General features: G+C 29.9%; 7 protein-coding genes across 8 annotated transcripts; 4 read left to right on the plus strand and 3 right to left on the minus strand.

Moving 5' to 3' along the window:
* The first annotated feature begins 91 nt into the window (after window positions 1–91).
* Window positions 92–4,237, plus strand: LOC126868370 (tryptophan 2,3-dioxygenase). Its single transcript, XM_050623716.1, has 7 exons — window positions 92–400; window positions 679–848; window positions 1,333–1,535; window positions 2,918–3,277; window positions 3,355–3,604; window positions 3,680–3,773; window positions 3,856–4,237. The coding sequence occupies exons 1-7, from the start codon at window positions 372–374 to the stop codon at window positions 4,022–4,024; spliced, it is 1,275 nt and encodes a 424-aa protein (XP_050479673.1). The 5' UTR covers window positions 92–371; the 3' UTR covers window positions 4,025–4,237.
* LOC126868373 (cathepsin O-like) lies at window positions 4,096–6,707 on the minus strand. The gene is made up of 7 exons (XM_050623726.1): window positions 6,493–6,707; window positions 5,909–6,047; window positions 5,492–5,727; window positions 5,268–5,416; window positions 5,134–5,184; window positions 4,446–4,714; window positions 4,096–4,363 (listed from the first exon to the last, which is right to left on the minus strand). Exons 1-7 carry the CDS (start codon window positions 6,676–6,678, stop codon window positions 4,326–4,328), a joined length of 1,068 nt encoding a protein of 355 aa, XP_050479683.1. The 5' UTR covers window positions 6,679–6,707; the 3' UTR covers window positions 4,096–4,325.
* A 157-nt stretch (window positions 6,708–6,864) lies between these two features.
* Window positions 6,865–8,727, plus strand: LOC126868380 (40S ribosomal protein S3-like). Its single transcript, XM_050623742.1, has 5 exons — window positions 6,865–6,907; window positions 7,420–7,499; window positions 7,859–8,181; window positions 8,254–8,441; window positions 8,505–8,727. Exons 1-5 carry the CDS (start codon window positions 6,898–6,900, stop codon window positions 8,687–8,689), a joined length of 786 nt encoding a protein of 261 aa, XP_050479699.1. The 5' UTR covers window positions 6,865–6,897; the 3' UTR covers window positions 8,690–8,727.
* Window positions 8,728–9,613: 886 nt separating this feature from the next.
* Window positions 9,614–10,997, plus strand: LOC126868376 (40S ribosomal protein S3-like). Its single transcript, XM_050623731.1, has 4 exons — window positions 9,614–9,713; window positions 10,074–10,396; window positions 10,469–10,656; window positions 10,720–10,997. The coding sequence occupies exons 1-4, from the start codon at window positions 9,681–9,683 to the stop codon at window positions 10,902–10,904; spliced, it is 729 nt and encodes a 242-aa protein (XP_050479688.1). The 5' UTR covers window positions 9,614–9,680; the 3' UTR covers window positions 10,905–10,997.
* A 444-nt stretch (window positions 10,998–11,441) lies between these two features.
* LOC126868375 (Krueppel homolog 2) lies at window positions 11,442–13,635 on the minus strand. Its single transcript, XM_050623730.1, has 6 exons — window positions 13,477–13,635; window positions 12,920–13,087; window positions 12,673–12,854; window positions 12,502–12,569; window positions 12,255–12,388; window positions 11,442–12,184 (listed from the first exon to the last, which is right to left on the minus strand). The coding sequence occupies exons 2-6, from the start codon at window positions 13,084–13,086 to the stop codon at window positions 11,971–11,973; spliced, it is 765 nt and encodes a 254-aa protein (XP_050479687.1). The 5' UTR covers window position 13,087; window positions 13,477–13,635; the 3' UTR covers window positions 11,442–11,970.
* A 76-nt stretch (window positions 13,636–13,711) lies between these two features.
* On the plus strand, window positions 13,712–17,056 carry LOC126868372 (retinol dehydrogenase 12-like). 2 transcript variants are annotated; one of them, XM_050623722.1, is made up of 7 exons: window positions 13,712–13,849; window positions 14,632–14,816; window positions 15,125–15,232; window positions 15,323–15,496; window positions 15,576–15,783; window positions 15,873–16,071; window positions 16,434–17,056. In XM_050623722.1, exons 1-7 carry the CDS (start codon window positions 13,821–13,823, stop codon window positions 16,626–16,628), a joined length of 1,098 nt encoding a protein of 365 aa, XP_050479679.1. In that variant the 5' UTR covers window positions 13,712–13,820; the 3' UTR covers window positions 16,629–17,056. The 2 variants fall into 2 exon arrangements, with proteins under 2 accessions (XP_050479679.1, XP_050479682.1); XM_050623725.1 differs by having other exon boundaries at window positions 13,720–13,849; window positions 14,641–14,816.
* A 1,320-nt stretch (window positions 17,057–18,376) lies between these two features.
* Window positions 18,377–20,595, minus strand: LOC126868378 (ras-related protein Rab-30-like). The gene is made up of 6 exons (XM_050623741.1): window positions 20,481–20,595; window positions 20,115–20,290; window positions 19,806–19,889; window positions 19,520–19,703; window positions 18,942–19,093; window positions 18,377–18,862 (listed from the first exon to the last, which is right to left on the minus strand). Exons 2-6 carry the CDS (start codon window positions 20,199–20,201, stop codon window positions 18,752–18,754), a joined length of 618 nt encoding a protein of 205 aa, XP_050479698.1. The 5' UTR covers window positions 20,202–20,290; window positions 20,481–20,595; the 3' UTR covers window positions 18,377–18,751.
* Between the last annotated feature and the right edge of the window lie 259 nt (window positions 20,596–20,854).

Below are 20,854 nucleotides of genomic sequence, written 5' to 3' on the forward strand. Positions count from 1 at the left end.
AAAGACAAGCAAAGAAGCTTAATCAACAATCGTTCATTCACGTGCCGTCCAACTTGGAAATATAAGAGGGATAGTTTCGCGAGTCGGTGGTCATTCAGTTTGTTCAGTTGTGGCTCAACCACCTAGCTGACAACATGTATTCCTTTATGTTATTTGCAACTGAGTGGTACTCGTTGAAACTTGACAAAATGTCATCCTGAACTGAGAGCTTGCCTATAGTGAATTGTTAGCATTGCAATTTATCGTGACATTTATTTATTGTTCAACTTTTAATTGTTATTTCAAAGTGACACATTATCTCCACATATAACTATAGTATAATTCGACAAACAGAATTTGAAGCGCGCGTGATACTTTCGGTAGGATAAAAGATGGCGTGTCCCTTATCAGGTGGTATTGCGTAAGTAATCTTTTAAAAATATTTTCTTGTTATATCGAAATCTATATAATGCTTGCTAATTCTTGATTTAAATGATGAAATTGTACATTCCTCCGACAATAATCATTTTTTCGATTTAAAAATAAATAATCATCAAAATTAATCGTTATACGAAATGATATCTGTCATTTTGAATCAAATAATTTGCTTTACATTTTGAATTGAATATGCAGTGCTTTAAATAACGTATAAATTAATGAATTTAAATTTAACGATAAAATTGAATTATTTGTTTTTAGAGAAGATCATGAGACTGATCATCAAGAGACAGATCAGTTGGCCGAAGGTTCGGGTATGCTTTACGGTGAATACCTTCGATTAGATAAAATCTTAACCGCACAAAGGTTACTGAGCGTCGAATATAACAAGGAAGTGCATGATGAACATCTTTTTATCATCACTCATCAGGGTAATAATTTTTATCGTTGCAACATTCGTAACAAATTATGGACTATATTATGCAACAGAGGTTTGACTTTATCCATTTGAATCAAAAATCAATTTCCTGTTCTTCTATAGTAATATATGTAGCATAAATATATTACTCATGCCATTAAAAATTATTTCAGGTACTATACTGTCATTCTTAGTTAAAATATCTTATCTAGCTTCTTTATCGTTTTTCAATATATATTCCAATATTTCATGATATTCGTCTTTTTTTAATAACTTTATAGATAATAGAAATTAGATACTTGCAATTGAATGAAAAAGGATAAAGATAGCACAAGAAAAATGATGAAAGATCAGTTTTCTTCAATTTCGAAACAGTGTTTCAAATAATAATAATAATTGGTATATTCTTTTTAAGTAAAAAGGGCAATACACGAAATTTAATTTGATAAAAAGAATGACTACCAAAGGAATTATATTTTTCTACCTTTAATCCATAGCGTATGAACTCTGGTTCAAACAAATTATCTACGAATTGGACTCGGTCAGAGTACTTTTCAACTCCGAACCAAGCAGCTATGATTTCAATGGTACCTCTAACAATCTCACTGCTCTCCAGAAGACTCGAATTTCCCAAGTTCTGAACGAATCAAGAACGCTGGAAATCTTGAAGAGATTAAACCGCATCGTTCTCATATTAAAAGTAAGCAAAGTCGAAAGTCCTTGAGATAATCCTATCTCATGGATGTTACGATGAAAACGGTTGAACGATAAAAGATTGTTTAAATAAAGAGGAAAATAACGGTAAATAGGTTTCCCGCGCAACGCGCACATCGTCGAGTAATCCTATACTCTAGGAAAAGAAGGCCAGTGGCCATATGTTGACAATGACAGTGATGGAAGGAATGTGAACGACCCTTAATCGGAAGCCAATTAGAGCATTGATATTTATGACAAAGGGTGCTTCAACGTTACATCTAATCACATTTCAAACGTTACCCTTCAAAATTGGCATACGTGCTACTTTACAAATCGCAAGTAGAAAATACTACAAAAAATATTTGAAACTTTCAAGATACGATAATACGCAGATGGCAACACGCATTTGCAGAGACAGACATATCGTTCCATTCTCACGCGACATTTGCATTTTCAATTAATTAAATAACGAAAACTTTTATATTTATCAAATAAATTCAAATAATCAAGGAAAAAATGAAAAATCAAGTTCGACTTGCGCTAATAGGATTTGTTCTCTGTAAACTCATATTTCTTTCCTTTTTATAAGTCACACAAGCTCGTCTGTTTTAAAAACAATGTTCTTTAAAATATTGTACGCTTTTTACGATTGTCGTATAATCAAAATCATATGGAAGTTTGCTAAGCGGATCAAGGTTCTTAGCAATGCGACACTTTTTCATTACTATCACTTTTCTCCTCCTCTTTCATGCCGGAATAAGAAAGACTGTGGGAACTGTAGAAATAACAGTGGGATCTAAGTAAGTTAATACCGCTGAACGATATGCGACACCCCGCACTGACACGCATAGATCAGTTAGGTAACAAGCGCATTGGCGCTCTTTCCATACCACAGAATACAGGTGTGGTTACCACGTTTTTTTTCTCGTTCTATTGAAAAATTATGTAGCAGGGTTAAGTAAGTGGGATTTAATACGGGATTTAATACGGGATACAATCGTGTCCTTTCAAAGCTGCTATTCAAAATGATGTTTCCACCAGAAACCATAACAAGACTAGTATTTGGGTTACGACCATATTCAATGTTATTGATTTTTTATTTCTCTTTCATGTCTCTGTTTTTAAATTTGATTATTAGAATAACTGTAAAAAAGTTATCACTACCCATCTTAATGATTACTTCTTCCTCGTACGATAGGAGCGTAAACGCGGAAACCATATAAATGCAAGTACGGTTGCTTAGACGTAGACTCGGTAAGATCGATTGAACGTCTGTATACAAAGACAATAAATAGACCTTAAAGGTGTACATATTTTCGATATTGAAAATGTCTAATATTCAAAAGATGACATTCTTCGATATTCATACGAACATGTATCTTCCAGTTGCTAGTGGACCAAGTAACAATTTTGGAAACCATGACGCCGCTGGATTTTATGGCATTTAGAGACTACCTATGCCCAGCTTCGGGTTTTCAATCGCTACAGTTTCGTTTATTGGAGAATAAGTTGGGTGTGAAACAGGAGCACAGAGTCAAGTATAATCAAAGTTACGCCAGAGCGTTCGGAAGGGATCCAAAAGCTATCGAAGCGATTAAACGTTCGGAAGATGAACCTAGTCTCAGTTGCCTTGTTCAGAAATGGTTAGCAAGGACACCAGGTCTAGAACCTCATGACTTTGATTTCTGGGGAAAATACAAAAAATCTGTCGAGGAACTCCTCGTCGAGCAGGAGCAACTTGCTCAAGTAATCATTTGCTTTACGTGTGGTATGCAAATAACTTTATTTTGGAGAAGCGCTAATACTCCTCGTTGTTTTCATAGAAACATACAAAGGAACAAGTCAGAAATTATCATTTGGCAAATGTACGTTCTCGGAAAGCAGTATTCGAGACGATCTTCAACGAATCTCTTCATAATGCGCTCGTATCTCGAGGAGAGAGAAAATTCGTGTTCGGCGCTCTTCAAGGTGCGGTGATGATTACGTTATACCGCGATGAACCAAGGTTTAGTCAACCTCATCAAATTTTGACCGCATTAATGGATATCGATTCTCTAATTACCAAATGGAGATGTAAGAAAAAGTATTTACTTGATCTAAGCCTTTTATAAGTGGGTAAAATACTTGAATTTCTTTTTTGCCCGCCAGATAATCACGTTCTGATGGTTCAAAGAATGATTGGTTCCCAACAACTTGGTACCGGAGGATCTTCGGGATATCAATACTTAAAATCTACTCTAAGGTTGGTATATTTATTTATATGTTTTTATGAAAAATATTCTAAATGGCGTGTTTCATTAATAACTTATATTTTTCGTTGATAGTGACCGGTACAAAGTATTTTTAGACTTATTTAATTTGTCCACATTTTTGATCCCTCGCCATATGATTCCGCCGTTAACGAAACAAATGAAGACAAAATTATCCATTGACTGTAACGGATGGAATCCTGATGATAATCAAAACTCTGGATGTACAGTGGATGATACATAGAAAAATAAGACTCGATACCATGAATGTTAAGATACGTAAGTAGGATGGGTAATGAAGTATCAAACGCATAAATATAGAAACGACGACATAAATCTCTATTTTATTTTATTTTACTTTAACATATATATTAGAATATTTGTAAAAAATATACAAATGGCCGCAATTGTATAACAAATATTGGAAATACAATCTTACGAATGTTATTGTTATTAATATTATAGTCGCTTTCTAACACATTTATACATCTTAGGATCGATATATAAAATACTTTTTTCAAACATCTCCATTTATATCGATCACCTTAAAGAATATCTAATGACGAAACTTGATTCGCTATGCCTGTTAACAAAAAAAAAAAAAAAATTCGATATAAAATTAATAAGTTTACATTATGTGTAAATACAAGATAAAAAACCCATACCGCATAAATTATTGCCTATTCCTATGTACATATAACCTTTATCGCCGAAGTTTGTTCCCCATGAATTTTTTATAATATAATGTGGTATGGCAGCTGATTTGTCGTATCCTACTATCTGCACAGCGTGATTCAGATTATCAAAGGAACTATCACAGTGATATTGTATTACACCGCCTAAATAATTTTGCCAAGATAAAGCGTTTACTGCTGCCGCCACTGGTCCATGAGTGGCCACTGTTATCAACAGCTCATCTTCTGCATCTACGAAACTAAAATCCGTTAAACCTTTAATCTTCTTAACGGCAAACGCTTCAAGCGAATATTATTCGTTATAGATTCTAGATAACAGCTATTTAGTTAACAAATAAATGAAAACTTTTTATCCAAATTTTAATTTAGCAAAATTTGATTAACTTTTCAAATAACTTTTCATTCAATTAGATTCGTAAGAAGAAGCTATGATTCTTTCTTAATAGTATCATCGCATACATGTCATACATATAACACTAACCGGTTAGCTTATGTAAGAAAGACATTTATAGCTAATTATACATGTACAAAACAACACACATTTATGCCATAATACGTTACGTCTCATTTTTTTATCGATTGAGAATGTCTAATACTTAAATATAATCTTTCATTTGAAATTGTTAATGTCATGCAGTATATAATGCAATTTTCTTACTTATCACAATTAAAATCCCGTATTTTTACACCGGATGCCTTGTCTATCATTCTGCAACAACAGTATCTTAAAATTAATTGTTGTCCGTGTTCCATATCCTTTAAATATATTTTTATTTATTTCAATATACTTACTTCCCGAGTTTACACATACTCGTCTTTCCTACAAGCGGATAAGTTGATTCTTGAAATATTTGAACTTTAAACGCTAACAACCACGAGAGCAAGCTACATATGTCCCCACCCTCGCATCCAAAATTACTGTTTTTCGCACAGTCAATCATCTGTCAAAGAAATCAGAAAAAAGATTTTTACCTTCATTTTTTACCTCAATTAAGAACATATATTAAATATCCTACTTCTTGTACGCTCAGCATATGCAAAGTTCCATTTTTGATTGCATACATCGATTCAACCACTTCAACGGTACTGAAAGCCCAACAAGCACCACAAGATCCTTGATTTCGTACTGGCGTAATTACTCCTTTATCTCTCCAATCGAATCTCAAAGGTATACTAACCGATTTTTTCACCCGGTTAGTAGATTGTAACAAATGATGTCGGCGATGATAAGATTCATTCACGTGCTTCTCTCCTAATGAATTATTTATTTATTCACATTAAATATCTATGCCGTATCATGACTTGTTTGTTTATATCAATGTAATGAAATCAATATCACAAAATTTTTAGTATGAGCTTGTTTTAATTTGAATTTCGTGTTTCAAGATTGCTTTTAAAAAATCGCGTTACTTTCAAAAGATTTTATTGCTCACCCCGTGCTGGTAAGTCAGGTAAGAGAGTTAGCGACAGAAATTCATCTTCTGACATATCAGAAAATTCAGTAAGTCCATAATAAGCGCTTTCTTGTGATGGTCGAAGACCATTCATCTTATCTATATGCCGCAACGACTTCTGTAATAGAAACATAATTAACTTAATGTGCTTTTTTCAGTTTCAGTTTAGTTTGAAAAGATAATTTATTGTTTCCTTTATTTTGTCATACACGTGCGTTCTATTATGAGCACTGGGTAACTTTTAGTTTGATCAAACATGATGTTGCTTGATAATAACTTCTGAATTTTATAATTGATTCTCAATTCTGTAAACATACTTAATATTACGTTATCAAACTGGTCCATTTTTTATCTAAATGAATATCATCATTTCGAAAATTTATAGACAAAAAAAAATAGATAAAAAAATAGATAAAAATAAAACAGAAATGATCCGTAAGGACGCGGGAAATTTTCAAAACCTACACCCAGTAACGAATGTGACATAGCCAATACTTACAATCATGCGAATTATTTTACCGATTATATAGTAGCTTCACAAACAGTAATCTCTAGCAGCTTACCAGAAATCGCTTAAATCGTTCCTCGTATTCCGTTGGATCGTTTCTATAAGATTTATTATAGCGCATGACATAATTCTGAAAAAGCTTAAGATCTCCGTTGCTAGTATCAGGGCTCACCCTAATGGGTATCGCCAAAAAGCATAAACTCACTACCAACACTATAACTGCCACTGTCCTCCACTCCATATCGAGGGTACAAGATAATTACGAAGCAAGGTACTTCACGACAAAGCAACAAAACCTATACACATGTATATCTTTATTGCATCACTCAATATAATGTACGTATATAACGTTCATATAAAGGTGTATCACAATATGTATGAGTATGTCGATAACACCAGGACCGTAAGAAATAAATTTAATTAGTATCATAATGGTGGTCAATATCTTCATAATTTCCGAATGAAGAAGAGTAACTGACAAATACAATATTTATACATTTGCAATAGTTATTTATATATCATGTTATTCCAAAGTGTTCTTTCATTACATTTATACTGTTACATTATTGTTTTACGTAAAATTGTGCTCAACAATATGTTTGTCCCTTTTTTACATACAAACAAGTAACACGTTAGGGGTAAGCGTTATCCAGTGAACTTATCGTTTAACGACATGCATATTTCTTATAAGATAATTATTCCAAAGAATGCGTTTAGATATTTCGCTGTATATTGTATACAAAAAGTACGTTTGAAAAATCTAGTGTTTTTCTTAACTTCCTTCTATTCTCATGAATCTACTAATAATATTAAACTATTCCGATTTTAATTTTCTTATATTGTAAAAAAATGTTAACATTTTTTTGTGAAAAAGGGACACCTGTTGTAGATATTTATAACCAATGTCTTTTTACCAGGAACATTAATTTAAAGCTCGCATGATATCATGTACAACGTGCTAAAGTATTATTTCCGCTTCCAGTTGTGCCTTTTCCGTCTTCGACTCCTATCGTGTTCTCAGTGTCAAACATGGACGGCCGTTCTATCTCGAAAAAAAGAAAGGTTTGTTATATTTTCATAATTTATGTTTAATGATTTGTGAAGATATGATGTCCGTTATGATAATTAAAATTATATAAGGAATATTTTGTCCAAAAACAAACATAAATGACGTATGAAATGAATACATCGTGGTGTTTTCGTTTGATACACGTAACCTACACCATGTGTCTCAAACATTTTTAATATTCCTTGGACATTGAAATAATTTATGTGCATTATCATATTAAACGAAATATGTTAGCCAATGTTCTACTTTACATTCGGTTAAATTACGTTTATATTAATAGACGCGTACTTACTTGTTAATTTACAACCTTTTAGAATCGTGTATATTAAATGTAATTACCTCTGTTTCTTAGTTTGTCGGAGACGGTGTCTTCAAAGCAGAATTAAACGAGTTTTTAACTCGTGAACTTTCGGAGGATGGCTACTCAGGGGTAGAGGTACGTGTTACTCCCCATCGAACAGAGATAATATTGCTGGCAACGCATACGCAGAGCGTTCTCGGGGAAAAGGGTCGAAGAATAAGAGAATTAACTTCTGTGGTTCAGAAGCGATTTAACTTTAAAGAAGCACAGAACATCGAGTTGTATGCGGAGAAAGTTGCGACTCGAGGTCTTTGCGCTATCGCGCAAGCTGAATCTCTGCGTTTCAAGTTAATTGGAGGTTTAGCTGTACGAAGGTTAGTTTAAACATTTATATAATTTATGTAAACTTCTCGTACATAAATTGTACTATTTCTATGCAATTACAGAGCCTGCTATGGAGTTCTCCGCTTCATTATGGAATCAGGAGCAAAGGGTTGCGAAGTGGTTGTTAGTGGCAAATTGCGTGGACAGAGAGCAAAGTCCATGAAATTTGTTGATGGTTTGATGATTCATTCTGGAGAGCCAACCAACGAATATGTAAATACAGCAACCCGTCATGTCCTGCTTCGACAAGGTATGTTTGGCAAAAAATTAATGATAAAAACAGGTTCTAACTTAATTTGTTATTTCTTGTTAGGTGTACTTGGTATCAAAGTGAAGATTATGCTGCCTTATGATCCTCATGGCAAGACAGGCCCTAAAAAACCTCTCCCAGATTCTGTGTCGATTGTTGAACCAAAAGATGAGGTGTTTCCTTCACAACCAACATCTGAAGTGAAAGCATCGAAGGATTTGCCACAACCAATACCACTTGCGGTGTAATTTATATACAAATGTTAAATAAACTTTATTCTAAATAGCTTTCGAGGATAATTTTTAAATGACATTCATTTGTAATAAAATTATTTTAAACTATCTTTGAAGAATAACTATGACTGAGACAATTATCCACTGCTAAATATCGCTTTACCAGGAAATCCTTGGAATGACCCATATTTGTGTGAATTAATGAAAAAATTAGTTAGTTAATATGCTTTTGATACTAATTGATTCTTTCCCGAATAAAGTGGAGGGGGTCAGTGTAAACTATCAAAGACGCTTTAAAAAATATGAAGATATATCTGGTGATACAAAATATTACATATTATGTTATAACATATAAAGTGTCCCCTGTTTTTAATTCACAGAGTTTTAAAGTAAATACATTTATACACGTAAAAATTAAAATATATAAAATGATCTGTCTTCTATTGTAACTCACATAAAAAAGATATTTATTCTTTTACAATAGTTCTTTATATATCATGTTATTCCAAAGTGTTCTTTTATTACATTTATGTTGTTACATTACTGTTTTATGTAAAATTGTGCTCAACAATATGTTTGTCCCTTTTTTACATACAAACAAGTAGCACGTTAGGGGTAAGCGTTATCCAGTGAACTTATCGTTTAACGACATGCATATTTCTTATAAGATAATTATTCCAAAGAATGCGTTTAGATATTTCGCTGTATATTGTATACAAAAAGCACGTTTGAAAAATCTAGTGTTTTTCTTAACTTCCTTCTATTCTCATGAATCTACTAATAATATTAAACTATTCCGATTTTAATTTTCTTATATTGTAAAAAAATGTTAACATTTTTTTGTGAAAAAGGGACACCTGTTGTAGATATTTATAACCAATGTCTTTTTACCAGGAACATTAATTTAAAGCTCGCATGATATCATGTACAACGTGATAAAGTATTATTTCCGCTTCCAGTTGTGCCTTTTCCGTTTTCGACTCCTATCGTATTCTCAGCGTCAAACATGGACGGCCGTTCTATCTCGAAAAAAAGAAAGGTTTATTATATTTTCATAATTTATGTTTAATGATTTGTGAAGATATGATGTTCGTTATGATAATTAAAATTATATAAGGAATATTTTGTCCAAAAACAAACATAAATGACGTATGAAATGAATACATTCGCGGTGTTTTCGTTTGATACACGTAACCTACACCATATGTCTCAAACATTTTTAATATTCCTTGGACATTGAAATAATTTATGTGCATTATCATATTAAACGAAATATGTTAGCCAATGTTCTACTTTACATTCGGTTAAATTACGTTTATATTAATAGACGCGTACTTACTTGTTAATTTACAACCTTTTAGAATCGTGTATATTAAATGTAATTACCTCTGTTTCTTAGTTTGTCGGAGACGGTGTCTTCAAAGCAGAATTAAACGAGTTTTTAACTCGTGAACTTTCGGAGGATGGCTACTCAGGGGTAGAGGTACGTGTTACTCCCCATCGAACAGAGATAATATTGCTGGCAACGCATACGCAGAGCGTTCTCGGGGAAAAGGGTCGAAGAATAAGAGAATTAACTTCTGTGGTTCAGAAGCGATTTAACTTTAAAGAAGCACAGAACATCGAGTTGTATGCGGAGAAAGTTGCGACTCGAGGTCTTTGCGCTATCGCGCAAGCTGAATCTCTGCGTTTCAAGTTAATTGGAGGTTTAGCTGTACGAAGGTTAGTTTAAACATTTATATAATTTATGTAAACTTCTCGTACATAAATTGTACTATTTCTATGCAATTACAGAGCCTGCTATGGAGTTCTCCGCTTCATTATGGAATCAGGAGCAAAGGGTTGCGAAGTGGTTGTTAGTGGCAAATTGCGTGGACAGAGAGCAAAGTCCATGAAATTTGTTGATGGTTTGATGATTCATTCTGGAGAGCCAACCAACGAATATGTAAATACAGCAACCCGTCATGTCCTGCTTCGACAAGGTATGTTTGGCAAAAAATTAATGATAAAAACAGGTTCTAACTTAATTTGTTATTTCTTGTTAGGTGTACTTGGTATCAAAGTGAAGATTATGCTGCCTTATGATCCTCATGGCAAGACAGGCCCTAAAAAACCTCTCCCAGATTCTGTGTCGATTGTTGAACCAAAAGATGAGGTGTTTCCTTCACAACCAACATCTGAAGTGAAAGCATCGAAGGATTTGCCACAACCAATACCACTTGCGGTGTAATTTATATACAAATGTTAAATAAACTTTATTCTAAATAGCTTTCGAGGATAATTTTTAAATGACATTCATTTGTAATAAAATTATTTTAAACTATCTTTGAAGAATAACTATGACTGAGACAATTATCCACTGCTAAATATCGCTTTACCAGGAAATCCTTGGAATGACCCATATTTGTGTGAAATAATGAAAAAATTATTTAGTTAATATGCTTTTGATACTAATTGATTCTTTCCCGAATAAAGTGGAGGGGGTCAGTGTAAACTATCAAAGACGCTTTAAAAAGATGCGAAAATATATCTAGTAATATGAAATATTACGTATTATGTTATAACATATAAGGTGTCTATTTTTAATCCACTGAGTTTTAAAATAGATGCATTTATACACGTAAAAATGAAAATGTTATATGAAATAAGTTACAAAGATAAGAATAACTGTTAGAAAGAAAAATTTAAAAAATTGAAACCACGAAATTCAACATTTTATATGTTACAACTTAATACACGTTAATGAATATTTCCATAGTTCTCTCCATATATTATAATGCAAATTTAATTATTGTTTAATAACTAAGTAACAATATTGGAATTATAAGAACTGAAAAATACATTAGATTAAATTTTAAATATATTCACTGTATGGAACACATTGTACTATGCACTCATTTAAATTCTATATGATTTAAAAGTACATAATTATAATCTTATTGCAGATCGATATTAGAGATCATAAAATATTAAAAATTCAATTATTATAATTATTTATTTATATACTTAGTTTGGTGTTTAGTAAATAAATCCTAAATCTAATTCCTTAATAAACTGTATGAAACAGTCCCCAAAAACCTGTTATCATTTACGATCAAAAAGGGGCACAAATATTAATTAAAATTTTTAAATATTTGGTATTTCTCATATTCATTTTGAATAACAGATCATAAGTTTGTTGTTTTTTACATTTGCACTCAATTTGTCATTCATTTATATGAAATTATTATTACATGGACCCTAGAACCCTAGGAAATTTGTTTTTATAATTTAATACACTTGTTTTAACTGAAAAATTACTGACGCACAGGAGCCATTTGTTGTGTAAGTGATAATAGACCTTCAATTATTCGTCGCACTATAACTGGCATTGTTGGTTTCCTTGAGACTGAACTTAGCCCATTTCTGATTTCATAGAAAACATTACGGGTGAAAGGATTTCTTTGTGACGCGAGACGGAATTTTAAGAATTGGAAATAAATAAATGGTGTCAATAAACCGGCACGTCCCCTGTAAGTAGTTGCTTTTATAAATTATTTGTATATCTAATTTCAGAAAATTAATAAATGTTAATACGTACGTAAATACAAGAAGTACTGTGAAAGGTAAGATGATTATCTCAGATAATGCACAAAGTCGCAAAATATTTCGTGATTGAAACTCCACCAGAGATATTAACAGGCGTGCTCCCCACCAGCTATTTTGTCCTAAACACTTAATTAAAAAAGAACAAAATAACTACTAGTTACCACAATGATGACTGTGCATCATAGAGTTATGTTAGCATGATATGACTCAGCATTGAAAAATGAAATCTTTTTACTTACATCAAGCAATGTAAGAGAACCACTAGCAAAATGCATCAATGCAAATAAAAATATAGGAGTTAACACCACTAATTAATAATTGAGGAAAAATAATTCTATTACATTTTGTGACAAATCTATCTAAGCCAAGAAGTGTCTTACTTTATATCTATTATCATATAAAAAGGATACATGTAACAGGAGCAGTATAGAGGAATATTAAAGAATAAAATAAATAATGGCAGGAATCTTCAATAAATAAATGTTCCAAAAATTGTCGATTCAATTGAACATGTGGCACTCTTTGGTGCAGGCGTAGTGCACTAGTTGCTGCATTACTCATTAATACTTTATAATAAATATTATAAGAATTACTGAAATATAAAATACAAAATTTAATTTTCTGATTCATATGATAAAATAATTTGTAACAACATACCCAAATATTGGAATGATATAACCAATAGTAAATATAAGAGTGAAAAGTCTTGTAACCCATAATCCAACTTTAATCTTATTATCAATGATGTGTTGCTTCAAAGCAAACCAGCCTTTCTCCATGTGTACTGAAGTATCTTCTGGTGTTGCACTTGTAGTATCTGCCATTCTGTATATTAAAAATAATTCAAACGTTACAATTTCTAGATTCTGTATCATTTATATGAAATCTTTCACATTTTCATTACATTTAAAATAATTATTGAAAAACACATTCAAAAATATGGCAAAAATATGTAAATCGCGTCCTATTTTCTAAAGTGAAAGCAACTAATTTGAATAAAATGTTAAATATACAATACCTCATATATAGGTTAAAAATTTATTAGTTTTACTATTACTAGGAAAAGTTTTAAATCCTATAAGGTATAAACAAAAGTGAATGCTTTTAGGAAATATTTAACCCAATTTTTTTATTAGGTATCAAAATCCTATTTACAAACTATATTCTGTATCAATGAATTATTTTTCAGTTGTAATCATTTAAATGGTACTTACTTTGTAATTAAACGCTTCTTCACTAAATAGAAAAATTTCAATTTCTACAAACACTTGCATAAACGAAAATTGCAATGAATACAATAACGTAGTGCATCTGCGTAAATTTGCTACCTACATATGTATAATTTCCTCAGATATCTTAATAATTACTTTGAGTTTCGAGTTAAAGATTTCTAACTTCTCTGATAGATGGTGTGGATGTGGTTATCCGTTGCCTACCGCACTCTACTGGTATTTTATTGAATTATAAAACAATTGGTTTTTGAAGAAAAAAAATACGCTATGTAAACGGTGTTTTTATTTTAACATTCTTTACATTTTAGAAATAATAACTTTTACCGATGCATTCATTACGTACATTATCTGCAACGTAAATACATATTTATTAGTATATTATTATAGCATAAGTAATCATTTATCTTAATTTGTAATTAATTTTGATTTTTAACTACACGCATTGATGTTATATGCACTTGTGTTTTAATAATTCAAAAAAATTATTGCGATCTATAGATATGCATTTTTAATCAATCTTTATTAATGAAGATGTATTATAGATTGAAGGATATTTTTGAGAATTAGAAGGTTATGAGATATTTTAATTAAAAATGAATACTTTACAACACATTATTCGTGGGAACGATGATAAAAAGAGCATTTGACTCTTATTTATTAGTAAATTCGATTTAAGTAAGGAAATATGATTTGTAAAACGCTTTTTAATCATTTTTTAATAAGCAATAACCGTAATATCATAATCGTAAATTGTGATATTACAGTTATCGTTTAAATTAAATAAATATTAAAGTAATACCTAATGAAGATATATTTCCTTTATAATTAATATAAAATTGAAACTAATGTTTTTATTGAAAAATCGAATTATATGATGCAATATACACGCTCATGAATACATCTGAAAAACATTCTTCATTTACACTTAACAAATGCAAAGTATACACTGGAAGTATGAAAATAACGGTACAAATATTTTTAATCTACATACGGAAGTATAAAGGAGCGAAGCAAGAAAACACTCGACTTTTATTTTAACTCGATTCTTTGCTTTACCCGTAATCGTTACTTTAGCACAAGATTTAATTTGTCTTCAAAATTGTAAAAAGAAAATAAATCTTTTTAAATTGCTAAAAGTAAATTTAGAAGAATGCTGCTCATCGGCACGATTTGTACTATAGTTGCAAGTGGTTTCGTGTATCATAAGTTACGACAAAATCGCCCTTTGATAGTCGAAGAATTATTATGGAACGTAAAATATAATTTACTAGCTATCAAAGACCTCATAAATACATGGATAAAGAGCAAAAGAAATAAAAATGGTAAGTGTTAAATATGTTTGGTGCATTTGTAAAATTTTCTATAGGTTTAAAATTTAGGGTATGACGTGGAAGCAGTATATTAGAATTTATGTCTTTATAAAAAGAAACTGCTGGCAATAAAAATTATAATAATCTGTTAACATTATGTAACTAAATGTATTTTTTAAGAAAAAAATAAAAAACTATTAGTATATATTAATACAAAGTCGATAAATATTAAAATAATATGAAATGTATTAATGAAATGTTTATAATTAATAAGAAATTATGATATTTTGATGTATATATATTTCCTTTCCTTTCTCAAGATTGTTTACCTCAACCAGGAAGAGTTGCAATTGTAACAGGAGGGTCTAGGGGGATTGGAGTTGAAGTAGTAAAAATGTTTTTAGAACTTGATATGGAAGTGATAATTGGTAAGTTTAAAAACTAACTAAGTTCCATTTATTTATGAAATTTATTTCTTTCAATATTTTATATAAATTTTAAAATAAAAAATTTTTCAGCTTGTAGGACACCTTCTGCAGGTGAGAATGCTATTCTTCAAATTAGAGAATCTGGTGTCAAGAGTGGACAAGCAAAAGTATATAAACTTGATAATACTTCTTTGAAGTCTGTAAAGCAATTTGCTATGGAGATAAAAAGAGACTATAAACATATTCATGTCTTAATTAATAATGGTAACTTAATTAATAAGTAAATAACATAAATATGTAAAAGGTTATTAAATCAAAATTAGTATAATTTTACTATTTGTAGCTGGTGTCATGTTTAGTCCTTATGAAGAAACAATAGATGGCTTTGAAAAACAGTGGTCTGTAAACTATTTATCACATTTTTTATTAACAGCACTACTATTGCCATTATTGAAAATTGGTGGACATCCTGAACGATGTAGTAGAATTGTTAATGTTACTTCCTGTGCTCACCTCTTGGGGGAAGTTAATTTCAATGATGTTAACAACAAGTACTATATTATCATTCTATTTTGCACTTCATATTGGTTCTCTTTTACAATTCATAGATTCATTGATGTAAATTCTTTTCATTAATTAGGAGAAAGTTCCTTACTAAATTTGCATATGCACAAAGCAAATTGGCACAAGAAATATTTACAAAAGGATTACAGCATCTTCTAGAAGAAAAGCAGTATTACATACAAGTTTATTCTGTACATCCTGGAGTAGTATATACAGAACTTTTTATACATTCTTTTATTTGGAAATTGAAATCAATTACTCAATATCTTTTTAAGGTAAATGTATCCAAATGCAGTAAAACTTCGAAGCCCGTTTATAGGAACAAGTTTTTATATACCGTCAGTTATATGAACTCGTAACTGAGTCTCTATCATTTAAACTATGCTCAAGTGTAGTTTCAATTATACGTACGCGTATTCTGAAGTCAACATATCCATCTGTTTTGTTTAAATTGATATATAATTTAACACAATTTGGGTTAAAATTGTTGTTCAACTTCAGTTTGAACGTCAACTTCTATTATTGAAGCTCATAGCAGTAGCTCTTATTCAAATTCTACTTTGTCCCTCAAGCGGTTCGGATAAACGAAGTTCTACTGTATTATAATTATAATTAGAATAATAAATTTTTTTTTTAGACTCCCAGACAAGGGGCTACTCCAATTGTCTATGCAGCTGTAAATGAAGCAGTTGAGAATTGTGGTGGTATATATATAGATAATTGTTGTCGCAGTGAAGGTCATCCAGATGCTTTGAATTTATCTATACAAAAAAAATTATTTGAATTATCTCTTCAGCAAGTACAGCTAAATAATTTTTTTCAGTATGTATAGTGAAAATTTAAATTATAGATACTAATCTTATTCACTTTGTACTTAAATGAATTTTATAGTACGAAGTAAATAGTAAAGTTACAATTATACATATATAAATATATATATAACTTAATAGTATAATAATCATATTCATTTGGAAGGAATAACCTTTTAAATGAATGTACATATATTTCTGATTTATTTATTTATGTAGAACATTATTAAGTGAAATTTTGAAGCTTTTACAACAAATTTATATGGCAGGAGAGCGTTGCAAATCTTGCCAATTAAGAATAATATGGAGTATACTTTCTATAACATAATTCATTCTGATACCCAATTGCAATATATTTTAATTTACATTATGTGTATATTAGATATAAAATGTGAACACATTTCGTATAAAATAGTTTTATAAATAAAAAATGTTATAAAACGAAACAAAATCGTTTGTCATTTGTTATAGTACCTTTTAAGTCTATTATCGATCGGTTTGTATAACATAGAATATATATTATCTCTATATTTTAGACTACGTTTCAAACAATACACAGGTTCAATATTTTTGTTATAAGACATCTTCTTGTCGAGTTTTGTTTAATCAAATTAAAAATCAGGCTTATTATAATTATCTTTTATCTGTACACAAACTGATATGTTCTTATCAGCATAATTTTATTGTAAATTTTTATGCATGTTTTATATTATTTAAAACTATAAATATTATTGCACAGTAGTTGCGAGTAGACAGTAATTTGAAAATCTACTTACAAACTTTATGCTGTTAAAACAACATAATTATATAAAAATCACAACAACTTTAAGTAATACAATATACAATGTCGTTATATATTTGAAATAAGTTAAATACACTAAATAAAACTTTTTGAAAAATTACATGAAATGTTTTATTATTTCCCTACGCATTGTAATCTAATATTAATACAAACTATATGATGTGCAGCTATCAATACAAATACAGATAAACAATTTCAAATATGTTCGTGAAGAATATCCATACATGATTTTATTTTATAAGTATTCAACTTTTAAATTGTGTGAAATATGGAAAATAAATACATAATGTACATATATTTAATTTTCTTAATGAAAACTTATAAAAAGTGGAGGTGATCCATTATGTAATAATGTAATCATAAAAAACATGAGATGGTATAAGTTATTATTCATTTTTTGTATTTAAAATATAAAAAGGTATAAAGACTAGAGTGATGTGCTAAAAAATTGTGTTATTGATATAATAGTACGAACAACAAATGTCTTATTTATAAACATAAATACTAATAAAAATCTATAAAATACAACGTCGAACAATGCATAGACGGGACAAGCATTAATTCCGCCAGAATTATAAATAAAATCTTAAAAGATACAACAAAACTTTGGTTGTGTAAATGCTGCTAACATAATCATAGTCACACTTATTATAATAAGCAATGATCAAGTAAAAAATTATTCATAATAATTTTTACTATTTATAATAAATAGTACATATATGGAACTTTGCTTTCATTTTAAGTTTCACTTGACTTTTAAAGCAGCAAACATTTTTGTGTATACTGCGGATTTGAAAAAATCTTGGACGATATTAGGCTTACATTTTTTAGTAGAAATCTTATATTTGTAATGACTTCATATTCAGTCACCAAATATGAAATACTTATTTGTACTTTCTGACATAATAAGAATATTATAGAACATATAATAAACTTCCATTTATGGGCACAACATTAAATGTCAAAAAACAGGCGTCCAACTTATTTATTATTCAAATAATGCAATCATAAAATTATAACAAAAAGACTTTAGTTAATATCTATAAGAACACATATGAGAACAAATATTTATCAACATACTTAAACTTCGTTTTAATCTTAAATATTATATATTTTTTGCAACAAAATTGTAAATATAATCTGCATGATATAACACTAGATGCTAACATATAATATCAAAGATGTTCTAATATTAGAATTTTTTTTATTTAGTGGCAGAAGATTGACTAATATTGCATTCAATCCCTGTACTCTATAAAAATTATATGATAGTGTTCTACGTACATATTTAGCAACTGAAATTATGCATTTTCTGAATGACTTAATAATAGATATAAAAGCTAGTTAAGAAAGTCGACTACAACCACAGTTACTTGTATCACCAATTGATGTTGTTTTTCCATTTATAGAAGTTGCATTTGTTTCATATCTAGGTAGTTCTTTACTGCGTGCTTGCTACAATAATATATCAATTTGATTACAGTTAACTCTTCAAATAAAAATTATTTATGAAGGAGATTTGTCATCTTATTACCTCCATAAGTTCAGCTGCTATTTCCATGAATAGCCGTTCTACATTCTCTGCTTCTTTAGCAGAAGTTTCTAAAAAGTACATCCCATGTCTTTGTGCAAAATCTTCTCCTACATGTGTTGGTATTTCTCTGTCTTCTCGATCAATTTTATTACCTAAAGAAATAATTAAATATATATAATATACAGAGTCTGGCTAAATAATGTGTAAAAATAGACACAATATGATTCCTTGTGGATGAAAATATAGAATAAAGCTTTTTGATTTGCTGTTTAGATTTCAAGAAAGTCGAGATTGAAAATTTATCAATATAATATACTTATTATGATTACTTAAACATGGGTAATTCTGGACTAGACAAGACTAAATAATTGACAAGAAGTTACTCTATATGTGAAAATAAGTCAGAAATGTAGAACAAAACTCTTTTAAAAATGCTTTGTTTCAGAGAAAAATAAGTTTGAAAATTTATCATATATGTGTGCTAGACTGATTCTTAACTAAACATGTTCAAACTCTATTTGCTTCAGAATAAAGCCTTAAACAGAGAAATTTGATGAAAAATAACATATATTATTTACCTACTAATATCCTAAGAACTTTATTACTTGCATATTCTTCAATTTCTCTTAACCAATCTGGTAAACAATCAAATGTAGGTTGACAGGAAATATCATAAACCAAAATCAAAGCATGAGCTGACCTATAATAACTTTGTGTTATTGAACGAAACCTTTCTTGACCGGCAGTATCCCAGATTTGAAGCTAAAAGAAGAACAATATTAAGTATGCACAGCACAAAATTATTCTGAAAAAGTATATCTGTATATATTGGATGAATCATAATGCATTACATCACATGCATACCTTAACTTTCTCATTTTCTACTTCTACAGTCTTAATCATAAAATCAACACCTATTGTTGCACCCTGGCCTGGGGGAAATAATCCCTATAAGACAAATGTATATATTAATAAATAAGAATGCATATTTAGAGTATTATTTTCTAACTGGACCATCCATATAAGGCATTATCATATCACAAAAACAGATGGAACAGTTTACATAGAAAGTATGTAAATTAATCGAATTTATTTATTATGACAAATTTTTTTATGCTTTTGTTAATAACTAATATGATTTAATTAATCATATAAATGTGTATGCATATATACCTGGGTAAATCTGCGCACGAGGCAAGTCTTGCCGACACCCGCATTTCCTACGAGCACAACTTTAAAGAGAAATTTGTAATCCTCCATCACATTCGTACCGTATTACGGTCAGAAACCCTATGCAAAACTAACGAAGCATCTGCAAGCACGACACGTACAATTTCCGCAAGCGTTCACTGCAACGATGGACCGAAATTTTATAATGTACTTCTTTTTAATGAAATTCACTTTTTTTTCATTAACTTTAATGAAAACTGTTCGTGACACTATTCGGTATTTTCTATTTTTACGATTTACCGAATACACAATGTTTCATTTTGATAAAATAAACACAGAAACAAGTACTTAACAGAAATCGTGACTAACTTTCCAGACTTTCTGCCATTCTGTCAAAATGACGTTTTCTCTCGTCCCCGCCATTCAATTATGACGTTATCATGATTTAGAAAAAATACAATTTTGAAGTTGCCTATTGTACATACATATATATGTATAAACTTCAAAATTCCCTATCATTTCTTATATTATTCTTAAATAATTTTACTCCATTTCGTTTTTTTGTATGTTACAATTGTATAGATAATATTTAAATAATTGTAAAATTAAAAATAATAATTAATAATAGCTATTTGCAATATCATAGGTAATAATGTTATAGATAATATATTTATGAAATAAAAAAATTATTTTACTTATCTATTACAATTAAATAATTAACAGTTAAATTCTAGAAAACATTT

The sequence above is a fragment of the Bombus huntii genome, chromosome 8, assembly GCF_024542735.1.
Source record: "Bombus huntii isolate Logan2020A chromosome 8, iyBomHunt1.1, whole genome shotgun sequence".
NCBI classification, from domain to species: Eukaryota; Metazoa; Arthropoda; class Insecta; order Hymenoptera; family Apidae; genus Bombus; species Bombus huntii.

Bases quoted from the DNA above. Each gene is read 5' to 3' on its own strand.
- LOC126868370 (XM_050623716.1), top strand. From the start codon at position 372: ATGGCGTGTCCCTTATCAGGTGGTATTGC. The intron at 1,536-2,917 runs GTAAGCAAAGTC...TGTATCTTCCAG, and splicing joins GCATCGTTCTCATATTAAAA to TTGCTAGTGGACCAAGTAAC. The intron at 3,605-3,679 runs GTAAGAAAAAGT...TTTGCCCGCCAG, and splicing joins TCTAATTACCAAATGGAGAT to ATAATCACGTTCTGATGGTT.
- LOC126868373 (XM_050623726.1), bottom strand. From the start codon at position 6,678: ATGGAGTGGAGGACAGTGGCAGTTATAGTGTTGGTAGTGAGTTTATGC. The intron at 6,048-6,492 runs GTAAGCTGCTAG...TTTCTATTACAG, and splicing joins AACGATTTAAGCGATTTCTG to AAGTCGTTGCGGCATATAGA. The intron at 4,715-5,133 runs GTAAGAAAATTG...AACGGATTTTAG, and splicing joins CGGGATTTTAATTGTGATAA to TTTCGTAGATGCAGAAGATG.
- LOC126868380 (XM_050623742.1), top strand. The intron at 8,182-8,253 runs GTTAGTTTAAAC...ATGCAATTACAG, and splicing joins GGAGGTTTAGCTGTACGAAG to AGCCTGCTATGGAGTTCTCC. The intron at 8,442-8,504 runs GTATGTTTGGCA...ATTTCTTGTTAG, and splicing joins TCATGTCCTGCTTCGACAAG to GTGTACTTGGTATCAAAGTG.
- LOC126868376 (XM_050623731.1), top strand. From the start codon at position 9,681: ATGGACGGCCGTTCTATCTCGAAAAAAAGAAAG. The intron at 9,714-10,073 runs GTTTATTATATT...TCTGTTTCTTAG, and splicing joins CTATCTCGAAAAAAAGAAAG to TTTGTCGGAGACGGTGTCTT. The intron at 10,397-10,468 runs GTTAGTTTAAAC...ATGCAATTACAG, and splicing joins GGAGGTTTAGCTGTACGAAG to AGCCTGCTATGGAGTTCTCC.
- LOC126868375 (XM_050623730.1), bottom strand. From the start codon at position 13,086: ATGGCAGATACTACAAGTGCAACACCAGAAGATACTTCAGTACACATG. The intron at 12,855-12,919 runs GTATGTTGTTAC...TTTATATTTCAG, and splicing joins TATATCATTCCAATATTTGG to TAATTCTTATAATATTTATT. The intron at 12,185-12,254 runs GTACGTATTAAC...AACTACTTACAG, and splicing joins ACAGTACTTCTTGTATTTAC to GGGACGTGCCGGTTTATTGA.
- LOC126868372 (XM_050623722.1), top strand. From the start codon at position 13,821: ATGCATTCATTACGTACATTATCTGCAAC. The intron at 15,784-15,872 runs GTACTATATTAT...TTCATTAATTAG, and splicing joins TTCAATGATGTTAACAACAA to GAGAAAGTTCCTTACTAAAT. The intron at 16,072-16,433 runs GTAAATGTATCC...TTTTTTTTTTAG, and splicing joins TTACTCAATATCTTTTTAAG to ACTCCCAGACAAGGGGCTAC.
- LOC126868378 (XM_050623741.1), bottom strand. From the start codon at position 20,201: ATGGAGGATTACAAATTTCTCTTTAAAGTTGTGCTCGTAGGAAATGCG. The intron at 19,890-20,114 runs GTATATATGCAT...TTTGTCTTATAG, and splicing joins TCGTGCGCAGATTTACCCAG to GGATTATTTCCCCCAGGCCA. The intron at 19,704-19,805 runs GTATGCATGTGA...TTCTTCTTTTAG, and splicing joins TAGAAAATGAGAAAGTTAAG to CTTCAAATCTGGGATACTGC.